The sequence below is a fragment of the Lagopus leucura genome, unplaced genomic scaffold (genome assembly GCF_019238085.1).
Source record: "Lagopus leucura isolate 7727_CA_CO unplaced genomic scaffold, USGS_WTPT01 Super-Scaffold_100001, whole genome shotgun sequence".
Taxonomy (NCBI): Eukaryota; Metazoa; Chordata; class Aves; order Galliformes; family Phasianidae; genus Lagopus; species Lagopus leucura.
Window position 1 is genome coordinate 53,709,774 of NW_024962262.1, and position 21,022 is coordinate 53,730,795.

Below are 21,022 nucleotides of genomic sequence, written 5' to 3' on the forward strand. Positions count from 1 at the left end.
TTCTTCTAGAAAGTATTGTACATTTTGCATTACAAAAAGTTTGTAGGGATTTTCTATTTGGTTGGTTGGTTTTTGTGTTTTAAATAGTAATAATAAAAAAAAATTGTACTAGCAGATACATAATTGACTTTTTAAGGTTTGGGAAAATACAAGTGTAATGACGTTTGATGTCATCTACATGAACTTGTGCAAGGCCATTGACATGGTCCCGCACCACATCCTTATCTCTAAATTGGAAAGAAATGAATTTGTAGGCTGGACTATTTGGTGGATGTCATAATTGGTTCGATGGTCATAGCCACAGGGTTATTGTCAGAAGCTGTATGTGCAGATGGAGGCCAGTCAGGAGTGATAGTGTCCATTTTGGGAGCAGTGCTCTTCAACATCTTTTTCAACGACATAGACAAGTGGGATTGAGTGCACCCTCAGCAAATTTGCTGATGACACTAAGCTGAGTGGTGCACTTCACATAATAGAAGGAAGGGATACCATACAGAAGGACATGGACAGGCTCAAAAAGTGGGCACGGGAGAACCTAATGAGGTTAAACAAGACAAAGTGCAAGGTGTTGCACTTCGGTTGAGGCAATCCCAGGTGTGAGTTCAGATGGGGAGAAGAACTCATTGACAGCGGCCCTGTGGAAAAGGACTTGGAGATACTGATGAATGAAAAGCTGGAGATGAGCTGGCAATATGTGCTAGTAGTTTGGAAGGCCAACAGTATCCTGCTGCAATGAAGGAGGGGTGGCTAGCAGGAAGAGGGAGGGGATTGTCCCCTTCTGCTCTGCTTTTGTTAGGCCACAGCTGGAGAACTGTGTCCAAGCCTGAGGTCTTCAGTACAGGAAGCATGGGTAGCTGTTGGAGCACATCTGAAGAAGGGCCACAAAGATGATCAAGGGTTGGAGCATCTCTCCTATGAAGATAGGTTGAGGGAATTGGGCTTGTAGAAGGAAAAACTCTTGGGGGGCCTTGCTGCAGCCTTCCAGTACTTGAAGGGAGCTTACAAGCAGGAGTGGGTCTGACTTTTTAAGCAGTCTGACGGAGATAGACAAGGGGGAATAGCATTAAACTAAAAGAGAGGAGCTTTAGCTTAGATGTTAGGAAGAATTTTTTTTACTCAGAGGATGGTGAAGCAGTGGAACAGATTGCCCAGAAAGGTTGTGGATATTGAATCCCTGATGGTGCTCAAAGCCAGGTTGGATGGGGTCCTGGCACCTTGATCTAGTTACTGGCAAGCCTGGCCATGGGAGAGGGATTGGAACTTGATGATCTTTAAAATCTCCTCTAACTAGAGCCAGTCTATGATTCTATGGATTAGTTAAGGGCAGGATGGCAGACTGACAGCTTTGATGTTATCCAGCTTTTTCCCCCACTATCTGATTGTAAAATAAGTCATTTATGTTTTGTTTCATGATGCTGCTTAGGAAAAAATAATGTTGAATCTTTACTACGCTTTCTTAGTTGTTTCTCTTTTTTTTAATGCTGTTTTGGTTTGTTGTTTTTTTTTCTTTTTTTTACACATTTCATTTAATATACTCAAGATATTTTTTACTATTTTGAAAAGCTTTCTTTTTGTTTTCTTTTTATTTTTGGCTTATTTCCCGTATTTTGTATGCATGTTACTCTCTTTAAATTATTTCCTTTCCCTATCCAGCAATGAAAAACTTTTTATAACATATTGTCATGAAAGGCATGGTGTAGTAACTCTGAGAACAACCAACTGATGTTACATTAGTAAGCACAATATACAAAGGAACATCTAAAGTGCTGAATTGTTTTCTTGAGATGATGGAAGAGAAACTCCAGGATAATCAAATCTCTTTCTTAGACTAGCATGAAGTTGTATTCTAAAGCTTCAATGGATCTTGCAGATTGCTGCTATCAAAAATTGAGACAAAAGGGAGATACCTCTTTTACCTCCTTTTCCCTAGCAAGCTTCCAAGGAAAGCATGGTAGGACTGAACAAAACAGAAAGAGGGAAAGCATCTTCCTCTTGTATCATGTGTCCTTTTAGCAACCTAGTGGGTAGATATCATGCTGCAGCATCATATTGAGTTTATTGAAATTATTTGTAGTTAACTTGGCCCATTGGTGCTTCAGTTTGTATGGTTTTAAAATTAATCTATCATTTCTGTACTATGAGGATAAAAGATTTAGGCTCTTAGATTTTAGCTAGTGGTAGTGGTATTTATGTGTTAAGTATTGATTTTAATTCCGTTTCTAAATCAGACTGAAATTTAAAAACAAAGCAGACAAACAAGGAATAATAGAAATGCAAATATGCTTTGATCTTAAAGAACAGAGTGCCTTGACCCAGAAAAGAAACATGAATTTTTTCTTTCTGCAAACCCAAATTTAGCTTAATTCTAAATATTTGAAGTAAAAGAATAGCTTAATGTGTCAATATTTCACAGAAGGTTGTGGAAGGTACTATTTTTGGCTGTGTGAAGAGTATGGATGCATTTAGGCTGTGTGAAAGATACCAAAATGCTTCTTTCTAATTTCAGAATTGAGTTGATTAAGCAGACACAGTAAATAAATAATGAATATGTTTGTTTCTTTATTTACAGTAAGAACTTAAGTAATTTGTCTTGTAAAATCATTGCATCGTATTGGAACTATTGTAATCAATACATTAAATAAAACAGTGTAAGGAGCCTTTGTCATTACATGTTTTTCAGATGCTCATTTTGAAAGGTTTTGGGACTCCATAGCTCTGAAGTTTATAAATCTGAAGTTAGAGTTTCTTTCTACAGTGAAGAAAATTTATTTTTCCATTTCTTCCTAACAAGTTTTGTCAAAAAGAAGCCTTAATGAATTAACTCACAAACTTTATATCAGAGTTAAATGGTAAATATTACTGTATTTCAAATAGAAAGAAGGGATAGCAAATAAAATACTGTACCAGAGGGTTTCAGAGGCTTTGAGACATGGTGTTTGAAAATAGAACTTTTTAAAATAAAATTATTCACATACAAACTGGGGTAGATTGGGGTAGTCAGAAAAAAATATTTTAACAAAATGTCTGTGGTATGTTCGTTAGTATCTCTGAAAATAGGACTTCATTCCCTTTTGGTAGATTCTTTTATTTCCCTGTCAGAAATGATCAAGGCCCACACAGTAGTATACATATAGGAATACTGTTATGGTATTCTGGTTCCAAAATAGAGTTTTAAGACCAGGTTCCTATCTCTCATGTTGATATGAAATGTCCCATTGATATAAGTAGTCAGGTTAACTTTAACATAATCTGCAATAATGGTTTTATCTTCCATTAAAGAAATTTCTGCCTTCTTGATGTAAGAGAGGTACTCTTTCATCTAAGGGTAGAGTTTGACCTTCTTTTTTTTCAGCTCCTCATATAGTAAGAGCAGATAATTAATTCTTTTCTTTCTTCTGTAGTTCCTCTTTGCTAGTTCTCCCAGTGGATTGTCACAGGAAATCACATTGTATTTTTTTTCCTTTCCTTTTGCTGCATTTCATTAGTTGGCATCTTCTACAGTGATCAGTCTCTGCTGATAATAGCTTGTCAGAACATTGTTGCTTAGGTAGTTTTGGGAGGACTGGGCTTTAAAAAAGAGGAAAAAATACTGTAATGCAGTTGAGATTCAAAGAGAGATATCAATTTGACAGATTTTAATACTACATCTTCTTTATGAAGATGTGTCTTTTTAGATGAGCTAACAGATTTTTTTTTTTTAATTTAAACTAACCCTTCCTTCTATATGTAAATATTACCAAGTTCCATACAACTCGTGCATTAGCTATTCTTCCCTGAGATTTGAAGAAGACATAAAAGAGAATAAGATTACATTAAGATCGAGATCTTTATGTAGCACAAATATGTGTTTCTAAGTGTCAGATATCCTGGTCCTTTATACTATTTAGTTGTTTTGCTTTGTTTTATTTTCTTTGTTTTGTTGGTTGTTGTTGTTTAATTTTATGTTGTTTAAATATGGTTTTTTCAGGGACTTCTTTTGGAAAAAAATTAAAGTGTGCACACAGAAAAGCAAGAGACCTGTCCTGATCTACACCTTTTCCTTTTTAACCATTCTGGGGTAGGTCTTCTGTTTGTGTAAAATGATGTAACTACACTGGAGTCAATGGAACTGGGCTGAATTGAAATCAACAACCATGATATGGAAAGGTTTTTATGGTTGAAAACAATGCCATCACAGTCTTTCAAACAAACTGTATTTATTAGAGATTTGGCTACATTAAATAAACAATAATACTAAAAAAAGTGAAGTTTGCAATAGAAAAGCAGTAAATTTTGTATCATAGTTTAACCACACAGTCAGAAATGTAGCAGATAGTGTTCCTTTCTAATATGTGTAAGAAAATGTACTTTACTAGCAAAGCTGGCAAGGAAAAAGAGGAAAGCTGAGGCGGCTGCCAGCAACTCACAGGCAGGGAGCAGTAGCATACAAATGTCAAATGCCCATTAGCAGAAAATTAGAGAGAAAACCAAAGCCAAAGGTAAGGATGCTGTCTGTGCAGTTGAAAGTGGGATGAAATGTCCCATCTGTCCCTTGAAGTCCTGATTAGGGCCAAAATGTTAGGAGTTAAAATAATACAAGTTCCTTTGTATTTACCACACCACATCCCACAGGACAAGCTTTGAACATCCTCAGCATGGTGTTAAGGGCAAAGTGCTGCTAGAATTGCTTTTTCAAACCAGTATAATTTTAATAAGGCACAAAATTGGCAGGTGTCCCTATAATCCTGTAACACGTCTATGGGATTTTATCCTGATTGTTCTTGCCAATTTAGAACTGAGATAGTCAACCCCATATCCTAGATTTCTCAGTAATTTTCAACTTTTGTGCAGTTCTACTGTAGTTCATCAGCTGGCTGCTGCAAGTACCTCCACATACTTTTCATAAAAAGTGAATGACTGGTTTTAGCAGATAAAGAGAACTTTGAGGTCTGTCTCAATAGAAAATGTTGGAGAATAATATCACAGTTCTTTTGCAGAACATAAGCTGATTTGCTGATGTGACATTTAATTATTCCTTTGTTCTTTACGAACCTTAGGAATACACAGAATAAGAATAGAAAATAATTGTTTTGACCAGGAGACAATGGTGTAATGAATACACTCTCCAGAAACGTATACAAATGCTCTGTCCTACTTTTGTGATATTTAATTGTTGAATCTTGGTAAGGATAATTAGTTACTGAGTACAGCTAGCCATGTTTTTCTGCTGTCTTTGAGTGCAGAAATATATTTGCTTTTGATAAATTCTCATTGCCTCCAACACCGAAACACCAGTCTGTTACAGAAGCATTCATATGAAATGTTGAGATTTTAAACATCTTCTGTTCACGAATGACTGTCGTGCAGCTTCCATAGATTTGCTGTTAAGGGTTCTGAAAGAGTTAGTACTCTGAAAATGCATACAGTAATAGAGATGTGCTAACCCTCTCTAATCCTCTGTAACCGCCTCTCACTTACAGAATAGCACCCTTACCATATTTATGAAATACTCTCTTTGGGCCTTCCTAGTCATTGCTTGCTATCTGTGCCTTGAAGAGTTTATCTTATTTATAACAGTCCCTTCATCAGATTTGCAGTTAGATTACTTTGTTTCTTGTATCTATGTTAATATTTCAATTGATCTGTAGTGTTACTTAGGTGAATAATCTTTCCCCTTTCAAATTTAACTTTCAGATTTATCCTTAAAAAATAATCTTAGTGGGATTCTGGTATACAAAGCAGAGATTTCCAGAAATGCTTTGCATTCTTCTCACAATTCACACTGGAAAGACTCCCAGCTTCCTTTTCTGTAACTTCCCATTACAAACCAAATGACAATTAGCATTTGTATTGTATCTGAACATTACTAAACTCAAGTTAGTAGCTATGTTAGTAATTCTGCATCACATTTTGCTTTATTCATGAGTAAAAATTTGGTAGAGAAAAGGCAAAGAAACATACTGATGATCTTAACGCCCTCATTCCATCATTTTTTGGGGGGCATCAAATACATCTTTACCTAAGCTAAGACCTCAAGTTGTTCCAACCTAATCTGAGACTAATGTATTTATCTTTCCTAGACTTCTCAACAGAAAAAGACAGCTTATATTCTTTTCCTGTAGACATCTGTTTTAACAGTGAATACTGTTGTGAAACTTAAGCAAAAACTCTTTCTTAGTCTAGTCTGGATTTCCTTTTTTTTCTAAGAGTACTTAAATGAATTAAGGATTTAAAGTCGTGTTTTACAAGATAGTTTGTCAGTCTTTTGAGATAAACATCAATAATCAGTGATGAAGACGAGAAATAAAGTTACTTGTTTTCCCTTCTGATAGTATCCTAAGTAGCTTAAAGCTGTGTAAATACTGCTATACTGAATATGCACACATTAAAAAAAAAAAAAGAGAGATAATTATTAAAAAAATAAAATAAATTAAACATGCTGAAATATTTGTGGCCTTAAATTTTCTTGATTATTCTCACCTCCTAAAGTTTAGAATGTCATCTTGAGTTTACATTGGAGTTTACATTCTATGGTGGAAAGTTCCCCTGAGAACAATTTTCACAGTCAGACATTCTTTCTTATTGGTATTAAAAGTGTCTGTGCAGAGATTCATTCACTGCTAGTGTGATTTGGAGACAGTGATTGCACAGTAGACTTCAAGTGTCTTAGGGCACAAAAGGCACTGAGTTGCCCAAAAGCATTTAGAGAAGTAGGTGACCTGACTAGCCTGTGCAATTATTGGGAAAAATGGAGATATCATGTCAGGAGGGCAAAAAAACAAGAGTCTTCCATTCTGTGTGTGAATTAATGAGCAGCTACCTTCATATAAGATTGGATTTTGACAATAATTAAAATCAGCTGCAAAATGAAAATAATAAAGATTTGATGATGAATGCTAATCACATCCTGATAGAAATACTTTTTGCTTTATAGTATATGATGTCTAAGCTCAGTTACAAATTCAGCAAAGATAAAAAAGCTTGTCTAGTGAAACATGAAAGGTCAAACAATTTTATGGCAGTTTCAGTTTTGTTTGATAAGTTATAAAAATGAAACAATACACTGACATATAACTTTTTTTTTTTTTTTTTCAAAAAAAGTGCAGAAAATTAAAATATAGTATTACATTTGCTTACCTGTTTAAAATTATTCATACTTTAGTCAGAAAAAAATTTTGGCATTGTGCATTTGGATCTAAGAATATATACATATTCAATTTCAATCTGACTCTAATAAATGTTTAAACCTTTGAAGATATAGAGAAGTGTTTCTTTTATCACTCTTCATTTATCAATTACCATAAACTTTTATTGAAATGATCAAACAATTGAAGTCTTAATTTCATCTGACAGTCTAATTCAAAAATGAGTAGTATCCTTTGATTGCCATTACAGTTCACCTAAACCTTTTCCAGAATTTGGTGGAAAACACAGGAGATCCGGGGGAAGTAGGCAGTATACTTTGCACTATGCATCTTAGCTGTACAGATAAAATGTCATCTTATTCTCAGAATTAAGATGCAGATTTGCCCAAAAAGTTATCACATCTGTCATGAAAGATAAAAATGTGATGGACCCTCTAAAATCTCATGACCATCACTCATATTTTAGCATTTTAATCAGGCTAAGAATGATGATTTTAGTTAGCCTTGTGTAGAAAAGATAGATGTAAGGTCTAAAAGTGAGCTTTATGCAATGCACTTATTAGCACTTTATTATCTAAATATTAGTAGGAGCATGGGCACCAAAATAGTTATACTTTTGATCTCTAATAATCCCCAAAACTATATCATTAGTGTTTTACTATCAATGTGAATATGAAAACCTTGTTATCAATGTAGCAACTGTACTTACAGCTGTTCACAACCACAGTAGCCACAACTTAACTCTCAGCTTTATTATCCATGTAAGACTATATAAACAGTCACAAGCCAATTCAAGCTTATGATTGCAGGGCAAAATCATACTGATATCTTAGCTAACCCTGTGCCATTTACCTTGTTATATTTTTTAGAAGATGGTCCTTCTGTGAGCCCTTACACCAACTATACTTGTCTGATATTCTACATATAATCTTGACCTATCTTCTTACTGATTTGAAAGGTAATTTACCTTGCAGTTTAGATAATTGAAGCTGAACCTCACTTTCCCCTTCTGTGAAAAGAATTCAGAATTTCTGGGGCCAAGTCATTCATCTTAAGAGAGCTGCATGTGAAAACATTGATTTTACTTCAGTGACTTTAAAAGGTGGTGTAGTAACTATCTCTCATGTAGATGTGGATGCTGATTGTGAATTGCACCCATTATGCATCCATGTGAAGCTTTCTTGTGCAACCAGCAGGGTTTCAGTGTAAGATTCATCAGTCCTACCTTTTTTGAACTTCCAGTAATGGCAGATCTGAACTATCTTTCATTCTGGATAGTACTGTGGAGAAAAAAAATCAAGGCAACCTACCTTGATTTCAGAATCATTTTACAGTTGGACTAGATGATATTGTGGGTTCTTTTCCAGCCTTGTGATTCTATGATACTATGATCAAGCAGATAGATAAAGAATTTGTTTAGATTATCAGAGTATAATATGAGAAAAAAAAACTACCACTGGAGCAGCTATCTTATTAATTATACATAGAGTAGTAATACTGTAGAATGTGTTTATAACTGTCTCATACCCAAGGACGGTATCAAATTATTTTGTCATTTATAAATGCTGTTTCTTATGAATGTTTGAATAAGTAATGTATAATGCATATGTTAAGATACATCACACATGTAGGATTCATGTAATTTACACATTACTTAATTCTGAATGTGCTCAGAGATCCCTGGAGTATGTACATCCTGAGGCAGAATAACTCTTAATCAGTTGTCTTTGCAGGGGCTTCATCTGTTTGTTCTTGCTCCTGTTTATGTAGTTTCCAGCTGTTGCATAGGGCATCTGAGTCTCATCTTGAGAGGAGGGAAAGAGCATACACTTGAGAAGGTCCTACTGAAATAAACCCCTAAGTATGATCCCACTTACTTATTCTTGAGTGCCTAAGAAGTCGTATTTTTTCCCACTTAGAGAAGGCCACTAAATTATCATACAAACTGCCTTGGTGACATCAATTCTGCTGCAATTACTCCAGCTGTGTTTGACTCCATAATTGACTTTTTCTCATTCTGCCACCACATGATCTTGTTCCCAGGTAGGAATAAACCAGTTCTTCCAAACTATGACTTCTTTTTTGTTATATATATTCTTATACATGTAATATAGTTTGTGTGTGTGTGTGTGTGAATCATGTATTTTGTGATATATATTGTTATATATACTGTTATATATATTATATACATAATCTTGTTCCAAAGTTAGCAACTAGTCAAGAACAGTAGAAAGGAACTTTAGATATGGGGTCAGTGTCTGCAGACTATCAGGATATCAGCAGAGAAAAAAATTGACTTCAGACCAACTCTACTGATGTTCCATAGACTGAATGTTTCCTCAGTGGAGCCGGTATTTTAAGTGCATTCCCAGATTCTACTCTTGAGTTTAGTTAATTGGAAAGGAATCCAGGTCAGAAAATCCAAGAAATCTTTGCTACACAAGCAGAAATATATAAAGTGGTGATGATGTATCACAAATGTATGCTCCTGCTTGTCATGGTATTATGATTTTTGATTATCACTATTCCACATCATAACATCATGAAGTGCACTGAGAGTTAGTTAATGCTCTAGCCACAGAACCAGGCCAAACCACCCTGTAAACTATTGACTGCTCCTAATTAAAACACCGATAAAGATGTACTTTTTTCAAAACAAGATGCTGCTTGTGTAGCAGAATGTCCTTTTGACATTGACAATTCCACTAAACTATAGTAGTAAAAACTTGGCACATTTTAAATCTCAGCTTTATACTTTGAAGAAGACTTTGCTGTACAGATTGTATCCGTAATGTAACTTTATAAATAATGTTAGCACAGTGAGACTGATTCAGGATTTTCCGCTGAATCTAAACTTTGCTTTCTTCCTACAGGAATTATTACGTATTTTAAAAATTACTTATGTATTTATTTTCTCTTCTAATCAGTTTATTAGCTGTTACTTTCTCTCACCGTTGAGGTTCATATGCTAATGATCCCTCTATACAGAATCATGTATTTTTAGGTGAGTGCATTCAATTAATGGACTACTTAATGTTCCGTACTATCAATCTATTACTTTGTCCCAGAATTTCCACTTCCTAGTGGTTGTATTATAGCTCTGAATGTTAAACAAGTTTCATGCAGAGTTTATGTACTGCTCACCATATGTGCAGCAACCTCTTATTTTGCTGTCAGTGGTTTTATTATTTTCCATCTTTACCTCTAGTGTTGTGCTCAATGAGTGGGTCTGAAAGTGATAATTACTTCCCCACTGCAGAGACAAACTGATTTCCATATTTATCAAGGGGAAACTGTACAGCTTTAAGCATATCAGAAAACATTTGCATATTTATAACCTGAAATGTGCAAAAGCTAAAATTAAGATATGGATGTGTTGATCTCAGTTACTAAGCTGATTTTTATACAAAGGTTTTAGTCAGTGTACTTTGTAATCAGATCAGTACATTAAAGAATGAAGTCTCTTTTTTATTACACAAAATCAGTATAGAGATTAAAATGTTTGTTAACGTGTTAAAGTTAGTGGGCAGAAGTTGCAACATTAAGTCTTTATAAGGTGAAAATATTAGCCTTTGAGCCTGGAAGAGATGATGGGGTTACCTTAATTTAATTCCTGTGCCAAGAAGAAGGTCCCAAGAAATTTAATATGTGGCGGATGTTTAGCTAAAAGACATCATTATCTTTTATGGGATCAGTATAGGCTTCCAGATATTTATATGTGCAGGCGTTATGTGTAGGAAGTTACGCATGTATTCAAAACACTCTTAGCTTGTCACTCTCAGATGTAAGCCCCTTCAGCTTTAAAACATGTTACTTGTCATTCTCATTAGTTATGCTATTCAAAAGCAAACATTAATATCAGCAGGGAATTCTGACACGTAAACTAAACAGAAGAAAAGTCTCTAGGCAGAGATGTGATGGCTGATCTTCCCAGATCAGTCTTTGTCCAATAATTATCTCAAGCTTACTATAAACTTCTGGATTTGACAGTCATGTCAACGTCTGCTGGGTGGGATAAAAAGTTCTATTAAAAGAAATTTCTTTTGTCATGAACTGTCTTGTCCTGAGCCATCTTTAAACCTCCTTCTGAATCTTACTTTACTTTGAATCAAGCAAACTGATTTAAAGCTTTCCTAATGAGTTGAGAGATCTTTTTCCTAGTGCCCACACTACACAGATGTATTCTATAGTTTATATTCTAGAGCATTTTTCCCCCCATAATTTCATCAAGATTCTACATTATTTCAAATTAATACAGGTAACCCTTCTGTCTGTTGACTTCAAATGACTGTAAGCTAATTATGAAGCAAATATATTTTTCATACTCTTGCTTGACTGGAAGAGATTTCCTAATTGTTAATACATTTTGTAATACTTTATTGTTCAGTGTTTGTGCCATGTTTTCAAACAAGTAGTCATTTTTTATAAATCCTGTAACAATGTGCGTGAGCATAAAGGGAATCTTACACGGTTAAAAACTTCAAAAATTAACATCAGCATTATATAGGTAGGTTCAGCTTCCATTTATGCTCGTGTTAGTCAAGTTGAATAGTGGCATAGTGCTGTCTGTTTCCTCCTAAAGAGTCAATTGCTTTCATCATTTTTACATGAGTATCAGTCCACTGAAGTCAGCATTTTCACTTTCACAATGAAACAATCCTATAATTTAACATAGCTTGGAATGAGAGTGGAGAACAGAATGTAGAGAGCTCAGCATTTTTCAGAAGAAGCTTTGCTTAACTTTTGAAACATCATCTTAATTAAAACAGGCAACATCTTAATGCTATTCTGAATTATTTTATTTATTTATTTTTGTGTAAATGAAAGAACATTGTCTAATGTCATATGTCGTATGTCTCTGACTCAATGTTAGCCACTGAATTGGAATATACATTTCTAGAATGCTAATAGGAGGAGAAGGTTGAATGAAATTATAGTTGCTCAGTAGGTTCAGAATTTGTGCAGCTCTTTCAGTGTTAGATTTATTTTGTTGTTTGGAATGCTGTCTTTCAAAATCTGTTCTGTTCAAACCAGAAATATGTAAGCAATGGCATTCACCGAGATCAGTATGGATCTTAATTTTTTAGAACAAGACTTTCAATTCAGTCTTTTTGATAAAGAATCTTTCTGTTTTTATTAATAGTTTCCTACATTGGGGATTTCAAGCCATCATTGCTAAAACTGAGCTACAGTTTTCCAAGTGTTTTGACTTATTTATCCCACAGTCTCATATTCTGAATAAACTTTTTACTTCTACAAACTTTTTACATTTGTATTTTGTTCAGAAACTAGGAATGGGATTCAAACAGATCAGCTAGGCATGCAAAAGCCCCATTCTTTTAATCAAAGATCATATATGATGACGTACGATAAGTATCCAGTCATATTTTGTGGGAAGCAATACTGTTACCATCTTACTCTGATGACATTTAGCTGTCCACAACAGTCATGAAAATTTAACTTATGTAGTAAATTTCTTGCATTTCAGATTACTTTGTTTGGTCTCTAATGTTTACTTTTACTAATATTTACTTTTCAATTAATTGCCTGTTTTTTCTTTTTAGTCAATAGATTTTTTAAAAAGGCCTTTTTGCAGTAATGATTCACCTTTTAAAAAGTTAGTCAGCTAAAACAGCCTAGGTGAAAATCCTCCTTGTTCATTAACTAAGATTATCTCAGTATGTTTATACATCAGTCTTAGCTTAATTCTAAAGTATCTTTATAATCTGAAGAAATAATAAAATTAGAAGAGTAAAAAATATATTGTTATTGGAAAATGATAAAATTTATATTTTGCTTATTTTATATTCTTTGCTTTCAAAATTGATATAATGTATGGCAGTATGTCAAAGATATCTGCTTACACTACATGCATTGCATTTTTATTGTTTTGGCTACCATTTAGAAATGCTAATAAGTAGATATATGGCATATGTTAGCAGAAACCGTATCATTCAGATGTACTTTAATGGATCTTATTTTAGACACTTTATCGGTTATTTATACAGTGTTCGTTATAGAAGGTGTAGCTGTTCAAGATAAGAATAGAAACCGAATTTTTGGTTCATTTCTGTGAGTGCATTGAGAATGTGAGTCTATGACAATAGTGTGCTATTTGAATTAATTAATTCTGAGAGGACAATTGAGCCAGTCAAAATTAACATTCAAATTGGAGCGTGCTAGAATGTATAAATAAAAAGGATCAAGAGAAAATCACAGAATCACAGAACTGAAGGGGTTGCTAAAGTAGGTACCCTACAATAGGCCACACAGGTAGGCCTCCAGATGGGTCTTGTGTGTCTCCATAGAAGGAGTCTCCACACCCTCTCTGGATAACCTAACCTGTTCCAGTGCTCTGTCATCCTAATCAGAAATAAGTTCTTCCACATGTTAGTACAGAGCTTCCTATGTTCAAGTTTTAGGCTATTACTCCTTGTCCTATTACTCCGCACCACTGAGAAGAGCCTGACCTCATCCACTTGCCTCCCACCTCCCTTCAGATAGTTATGAACATTAATCAGATCCCCTCCCAATCTTCCTTTTCCCTGGCTGAACAAACCCAGGTTACTCAGCCTCTCCTCATATGGGAGATGCTCCAGGCCCTTTGTGGACCTCTGCTGAACTCCTTCTAGGAGATCCCTGGCTTTTTTGATCTGCAGAGCTCAGAACTGGATACAGTATACTAAATATGGCCTCACTAGTGCAGATTAGAGGGGGAGGATCATCTCCCTCAGCCTGCTGGCCATACACTTTTTAATGCACCTGAGGATATCATTGGTCTTCTTGGCCACAAGGGCACATTGCTGGCTTATAGCCAACCTCTTGTCAACTATCTTTTTCATCCACATCACTGATAAAGATGTTGAACAAGACCAGAACCAGAACTGACCTCTGAGAAACACCACTAGTTACAGGCCTCAAAAATTATCTTTATATGCTTTGGGATCCCTGAAGAATAAGGTTAAAGCTTATTTGCAGGCTAATGTGTGCTATATTCTTATTCTTTGGTTAGTTTCCAAGGTCAATAATTTTCGATTCCTAATCAGTATTAAATTCACTGGAGCAAGTTACAAAGAGTTACAAAGAGTGGCTTCACACTCATTAGTACAGATGCCTTCTTTAAAGAACTCAGTCTAAATAGATGTAGATGTATGTGCAGTGCGAGACTCCTCTGCTGTGCCAAGGGAAAGAAGTCTTTTGTGTAAATGAATGTGAGGACTGACTCTGCGTTGGAATTTCAGAACATAACCATGTGGATTTTTCTTTTAATTATGTGCACACATGTGCTTGTTACCTTGCATATTAAAAGTTAATAGATGTCTATTGTTGTATGACAACAAATTAGTGACTAATTAGTAGGCTTGATCATGAAACCATGTTGCCTCCAAAACCATTCCATACCTTAACTTTTTTTTTTTTTTTTTTGTGAGAATTTCTTATTCTAGCATTCACACGGGTTTTTGCCATGTTGCCTCTACTGGTTGCTAGGCAGCACAGCTTTACCCCCAAACTCTTAACGGTATTCTGTATACTGAGACTCTTTCAGAAACCTCAACAATTTCTTGCTGTGGAGTTTTTGTCACTGAGAGCAACTGCTTCCAAAGATCACTGGCTCTCTGTGGATTAGTTCATTTTTCAGTTGTACACAAATCTTCTCATTTTATACTTCAGGAAACCCCACTGCAATGGAACCATAGTCTTGACTGCAACAGGCTGTGTAAAATTGTCCCCTTCTGTGTACTGTATGTTGTCAATTACTATGTATATTTGTACTTGCCAACATTAATTACAGCAAGCCACCCAAAAGCACTATGTTTTTTTATTATTATTATTTCTTTTTAGGACAGATTCTGGATGTGCTGGAGAATTATAATCTGAGCAACAGATCTCTTGTATACTTTTCATCTGACCAAGGGGCTCATATTGAAGAAATCTCTAGTTCTGGAGAGGTCCATGGAGGTTGCAACGGTATATATAAAGGTGAATGTTCTCTGATGTGTTTTTTGTTTTTTTTTTTAATTGTGTCAGAAAATATTGTCTTGTTTTTTTTTTCCAAATCTGTAATATACTCTAGGGTCAAAAATTTCAAAATTTCAATTTCTTAATAGTAAATGCTCATGACCTTCACACTAAATGCAAGCACAGGCTTGGATATATATAATAAATGAAGGACTGAAGACTTTCAAGACAAGGCTGCATCAGGCCTTGGGCAACCTCATCTACCTGTGGATGTCTGTTTTCATTGTAGGGGAGCTGGACTAGATGACCTTTAGAGGTCCCTTGCAACTCTAAGATTCCATGATTCTACTGACCTGGTGTAGAGCAAACAAAAGCAATGACAGAGCCTTTAATTGAGAAATAGGTGCTATGGGAGAAGATATCCATGAGGAATAAACTCATCCCTCCCAGTAACAGTTTGGAGAAAATGACGAGCTGAGGCATGTGATCCTCCTCCGTTCATACCAGCGCGCCGCAGCAGAGAAGGGTGGGGGGAAAAGGGAGGCTCAGATGGCAGACGGGAACTATTGTGGAGACAGAAGGAGTGGCTCTAAACCCCCCTCCCGCCACTCCAGACACTCATGTACTCACATAGCTCACCCATTGGTTCAGGCTGTGACCTAAGAATTGGATAGACATAGACTGGATTGACCTGGATAGACTGGATTGATGGGCCAAGGTTAATTATATGAGATTAAATATGGCCAAATGTTGGGTCCTGCATTTTGGTCACAACAACCTCAGACAACTCTACAGGCTTGGGGAGAAGTAACCAGAAAGCTGCCTGATGGAAAGGGACCTTGGTATACTGAGGGACAGTCGGCTGAATATGAGTCAGCAGTGTGCCTGGATGGCCAAGAAGGCCAAGCATCCTGGCTTATATCAGGAATGGTGTGGTGAGCAGGACTACAGAAGTAATTTTCCCCCTGTACTCGGACTTGGTGAGGCCCCACCTTGAGTACTGTGTTCAGTTTTGGGCACCTCAGTACAGAAAGGACATGGAGGTGCTGGAGCAGGTCCAGAAAAGGGCAACAAGGCTTGTGAAGGCCTTGGAGAATATGGCCTACAAGGAGAGACTGAAGGAACTGGGGCTGTTCAGTCTGGGGAAAAGGAGGCTGAGGGAAGGACCTTATTGCTCTCTTTCAATATCTGAAAGATGCTTACAGTGAGAGCGGGGTTGATCTCTTCGCACTGATGACAGGTGACAGGATGAGTGGAAATGGCCTCAAGTTGCACTAGGGTAAGTTTGGGTTGGATATCAGGAAAAAGTTTTTTATGGAAAGGGTTGTTAAGCACTGGAATAGGCTCCCCAGGGCGGTGGTTGAGTCACCATCCCTAGACGTGTTTAAAAACCATTTGGATGTGGTGCTTAGGGACGTGATTTAGCAGAGGGTCGTTAGATTTAGGGTAGTATGGTTAGGTTGTGGATGGACTCGATAATCTTTTCCAACTTGAGCGATTCTGTGATTAAACTGCATTATCTTTTTCATGGCTCACCTTTGAACTCACTCCGTGTCCATATCTCTTCTGTACTGGTGATCCCAGCACTGAAATCAGCATTTCAGGCATGTCTCATTAGGTCTGAAAAGAGTGAAAGAATCACCTGTCTTGACCTTCTATCAACATTCTTTGTACTGTAGCCACAGATATTGCTAGCCTTCATTGCCCCAGTTCTACATTGCTACCTCATATTCAATTTGTCATGTCCCAGGACCTGCAGATATTTCTCTGCAAAGATGGTTGGTCCCTAGCCTTTCCTGATGCAAGGGCACAGCAGATTTCTCCACAGAGGCAGTTTTGGCACATCCCTTTGCAGAACTTCATGAGTTTCCAGTTAGCCAATTACTCCATCCCATCATGGTTCCTCTGGATGGCAGCATGATCCTCTGGTGAATCTGTCTTGTAACATCTGCAAAACTGCACAAAGGAAGAAAGATATGTAAAGTAAGCAATAACAACACAGTGAAGTTTTCAAGTGAAAGGACTCCACTCTTTTTAGTCAGCAGGCATCTTTCTGAAAAATTACCCTTGGATTTTAAGAGAGCTACAAAGGAGTTGCTATACAAGCAAAACAAGTAATGCCGAAGTCATGAGGTTACAGAATATCATGTGGATTCCCTTGGGTTAACACCACAGTGAAATCTATCTTAAACATTAGCACATAAGCCTTATGTGGTGCTTTAAGTAATTAAGGAACCATATGGTTACATATTTGTAGCTGAAGGCACAGCCTGAGGTGTTTTAGAAGCTCCAAAAATTATTTCCCTTCTAGGATGCTGGACCTAAGACAGAGGATAAATGATGACGAGAAAGAAAGATCACAAGTACTCTGGGGAATATGCCTTTCTGTGGAATAGTTTGATTGAATGGAGTATTTTCTATTAAGCTTTGCAGAATTTTGTATTCAAACTTACAGAACAGAGAGCAATTTGAAATAGATCTTATCTGAATTAATAAAAATCTGATTGATAGGGTTATCTTGGGAATAGTATGCCTTTTATTTTCAAAATGAATTATAACATGGCTTGCAGTTGCCTCTTATGCTATACTGGAAGTACTGCAGTGTACTATGAAAAAAATAATTGCTACGTAAGAAACAGTTATTGTATGAGAGAGATTTTTAACAAAATACAAAGAAATTAAGACCTTTGCAATCAGCTGAGTATATATTTTCAGTTTTAAAATACGGTGAACTCTGTTTTATCTTTCGCTGTCTCCATCTCTGTATCAGTCCTCAATTTAACAAGTATATTAAGAATAATTTGCAGAAGACCTGAAGTGGATACTATCAATTGATTGCATAATAAGCAATTTTCATACATAAGGATTTATTCATATTTGCCGTCAAGTGTTAAGGCTCTGTACATCTCTGGTAGAATTAGAGAAAAACAGACCTGTGAAGTATGTAAATCTCAGACACCATTGTAGCAGCGTGACTGAAAAAGTAAAAAGAACAGTCCCTATATGCTTGTGGTTATGTGTGCATGCACTAGGAGCTTTATTCATTTGCAAAACTGGGAGACATTTGCATCTTTCTTCCCTGCATTTGGTAGATAATCTTACCTTTTTGTATATGAGTGCTATCTGAATGTAAATATGAATCAAGATACTTAACCCTCTTGTTGAAGCTGGTACACTATATTTAGCAATAATTGTACTGCCCTAAATCAAAAGCTCTCAACAGATCCCCACAAGTTGTACTCACTAATTTGTCTTAATATCCAGCCAAATCAGCACCAATAATAAAATTTAAGAGGAGTTTGGAGACTTAGGCTTTCACTGCAAGACTGAATGCCAAAAAAATATTATTTGAGGTTATTATTAGTCTAGATTCTGATTGTGGAAGGTCACTAAATTTGGATATCTCTTGAAATTAGAAACCAGAACTAACTTGACAATTACAATTCTAGAAAGGCTTTTAGCATTAACTATTACAATTTTTCATCATATAAGTATGAAGGTCCACTTTGATTTTAAATTCTTTAGCAATGAAATCCATATTAAAGAAGACAGTCACTGTTTTGAAGTGGGACAATTTCAGATTCCATTAAACATCTCCTTGAAGTGTAATATTTCTTATTTGATAAAGGAGTAATAAGCCGTTATATCTTCCTTATCTTACCTCTCTTTTCTATATTTTCATTATGCCTCTTTCCCCTTAATGCTTCATTCAGAAAAATATTGTCTGGTTACTGTCTGCTCTGTTTGATTGATGTGTTGTCCCTTGTCCCTGATTTCTTATTGTGGATTTTTTTTCTTCTGTGAAATATTTCTAATTGTGCAATACATTCTCTTGAAATAGCCTTTTCATATTTTCCATGAATATTACTATTCATTTATCTATTTAAATTTTTCTATTAGCATCTTCATTTTGTATCCCACCCGCTATTTTTTTATTTTATTGATTACAAGTGTGCTTTAAACATTAGGATTAGCATAGGTCCATTTTACTGTGTGTACAGCTAAGCTCACTGTCTGAATAACTGAGAGCATAGACTCTAGCTCAGTTATTTTTTCTATATTTTTCATTATAGAAAAATATTCGTATAGAATTCGAACTTGAATCTTGTCATCCTTCTTCATCCCACTTGGCAAGAAGTCCATTCTCTTTTCTCCTGAATTTCACAGATCAGTAATACAGTGTGTCACATGCAGATTTTGTTCAGTTTTACAACTCTCTCCAGTTCCAATATTGAAGTAAATATACTAAAATAATGGAGGACATAGTGCAGAGTAGAATGTGTCATAAGCTATTACATTTTTTTTCCCCAACTGTTAGTCAGATTTTGATTCATGACAATTTTTGGTCTCCTAGCCCATATTTAATATTCCAGAAACTTTTCTAGAAGGTCCTTATCATGGATCTTTTGAAGTCTTAAATGTAGATACAGCCTCTGTAGCAAAAATTGAATGACTATTTTAGTAGGATCTTCTGCCCAGCATGATTGAATGATTCTTCTGAATGATTCTTGCGTGCACACTTGATAATATACTTTTTCCTAGCTTCTTAGTGTTTTTAAGTAATTACTTTCTCTTGGAAATGTGTCAATTCCACATGAACCTCTTTGACCAATAAGTCCTTTGCGTCCTTTAGGCCCATCAGTTCCTTTGGAATCCTCCAGTTAATGATACATAGTGAATGATACATGACAAAACCAATATTTCTTACTGACTTATCCCCTAATTTTCACATGACATCTATTATAGATCTGTGAGTGCTCAACACAGAACAGTGAAAAGAATTAGCTGATATTTTTACTGAAATTGAAGCATTTTTACTATACTGCAGTGACCAGTTCATTCAGCAGTGTTTATGTTATTAGTAAACCTTTTCCTTTTTGTAATTCACAGAGAAATCAAATTGACTCTTATTTCGGCTGCAGAAACTGTGCTAATAAATATCTTGTAATATTGGTTGAAGTTTCTCTTTTGACTTTAATAAGCACAGGCATTGAATTTGTTTCCATTGTGCTGTATTCTTCCATTCTCTGAAGTGGCCCAATTATTATTATTATTTTTTTTTTTAATAATCCAGCCATCTTGTAATTTTGACTGAATCAGAAAATATCTTGAGGGAGAATTTTACTTATTTAGAAGAAAGATGAAGATGATAATATGTCCATATGATCTGTATCTTATTAGTTTCACTTCTATAGGAACAGTTCAAGTTGAAAATTAACAAAAGAACTACATAAAAAAGGATTGAAGATCAGTGTAATAATGAGTATGCATGCAAGTGAAAACAAATAGTTATTCAATACTTTTGTAAGATAGACAATAGCAACCAGATCTGATTATCAATATTTGTAGTGGAAAGTCTACAACAAAGAGGCAGGCAAACAATTAATTTCTTTGTATTTTCATTCACGAAAAAAATAGGTTTTGAAGGGTTTATTTTTATATGAATTCAAGCAGGAATGAAATGGTAGCATGGTTATAATCCAAATGACCCCAAAAAAAGTTCTTTTAAATACTTTTCATCATGCATCATTCAAAATATTAGTAGTGATATACCACAGAGTTCTCTTTTGTATATCAACTTTCATACAAGCTCTATTCCCAGAGTTAGGTAATAGCAGTCATTTTAAACCAGAGGGAGGGGAAAAAGAGGTATTCTTATGGCTAAGATTTGAGATGTAGTTAAAATGGAAATTTGAGATCATGTTGTGGATGACTGCAGAGAGTTATGTCTATTGCTTGTCTGCTCCTGCAGTTCTCAGAAAAAGGTAAATGTAGGCTGTTGTTCAATAAAATACTAAAGGATGCAACTATTCAGAGAGCTTAGATAGCTAAACATGAAAATACAGCCTGGGGTGTTTTATACTGTTTTAAAAACATTTCAGAATAATTTAAAAGAAGAAAAATAAAATATTGCTACTCTGTGTAGAGTTTGCCAGGCA

General features: G+C 35.5%; 1 protein-coding gene across 1 annotated transcript in view; it reads left to right on the forward strand.

Annotated features, from left to right (window-relative positions):
- Positions 1-21,022, forward strand: part of STS (steroid sulfatase) — a 110,548-nt gene that overhangs the window by 38,834 nt on the left and 50,692 nt on the right. Inside the window, exon 8 of the mRNA XM_042868081.1 lies at positions 14,967-15,104. Within this exon, the coding sequence (XP_042724015.1) occupies positions 14,967-15,104 (138 nt within the window). The remainder of the gene's footprint in view (positions 1-14,966; positions 15,105-21,022) is intronic.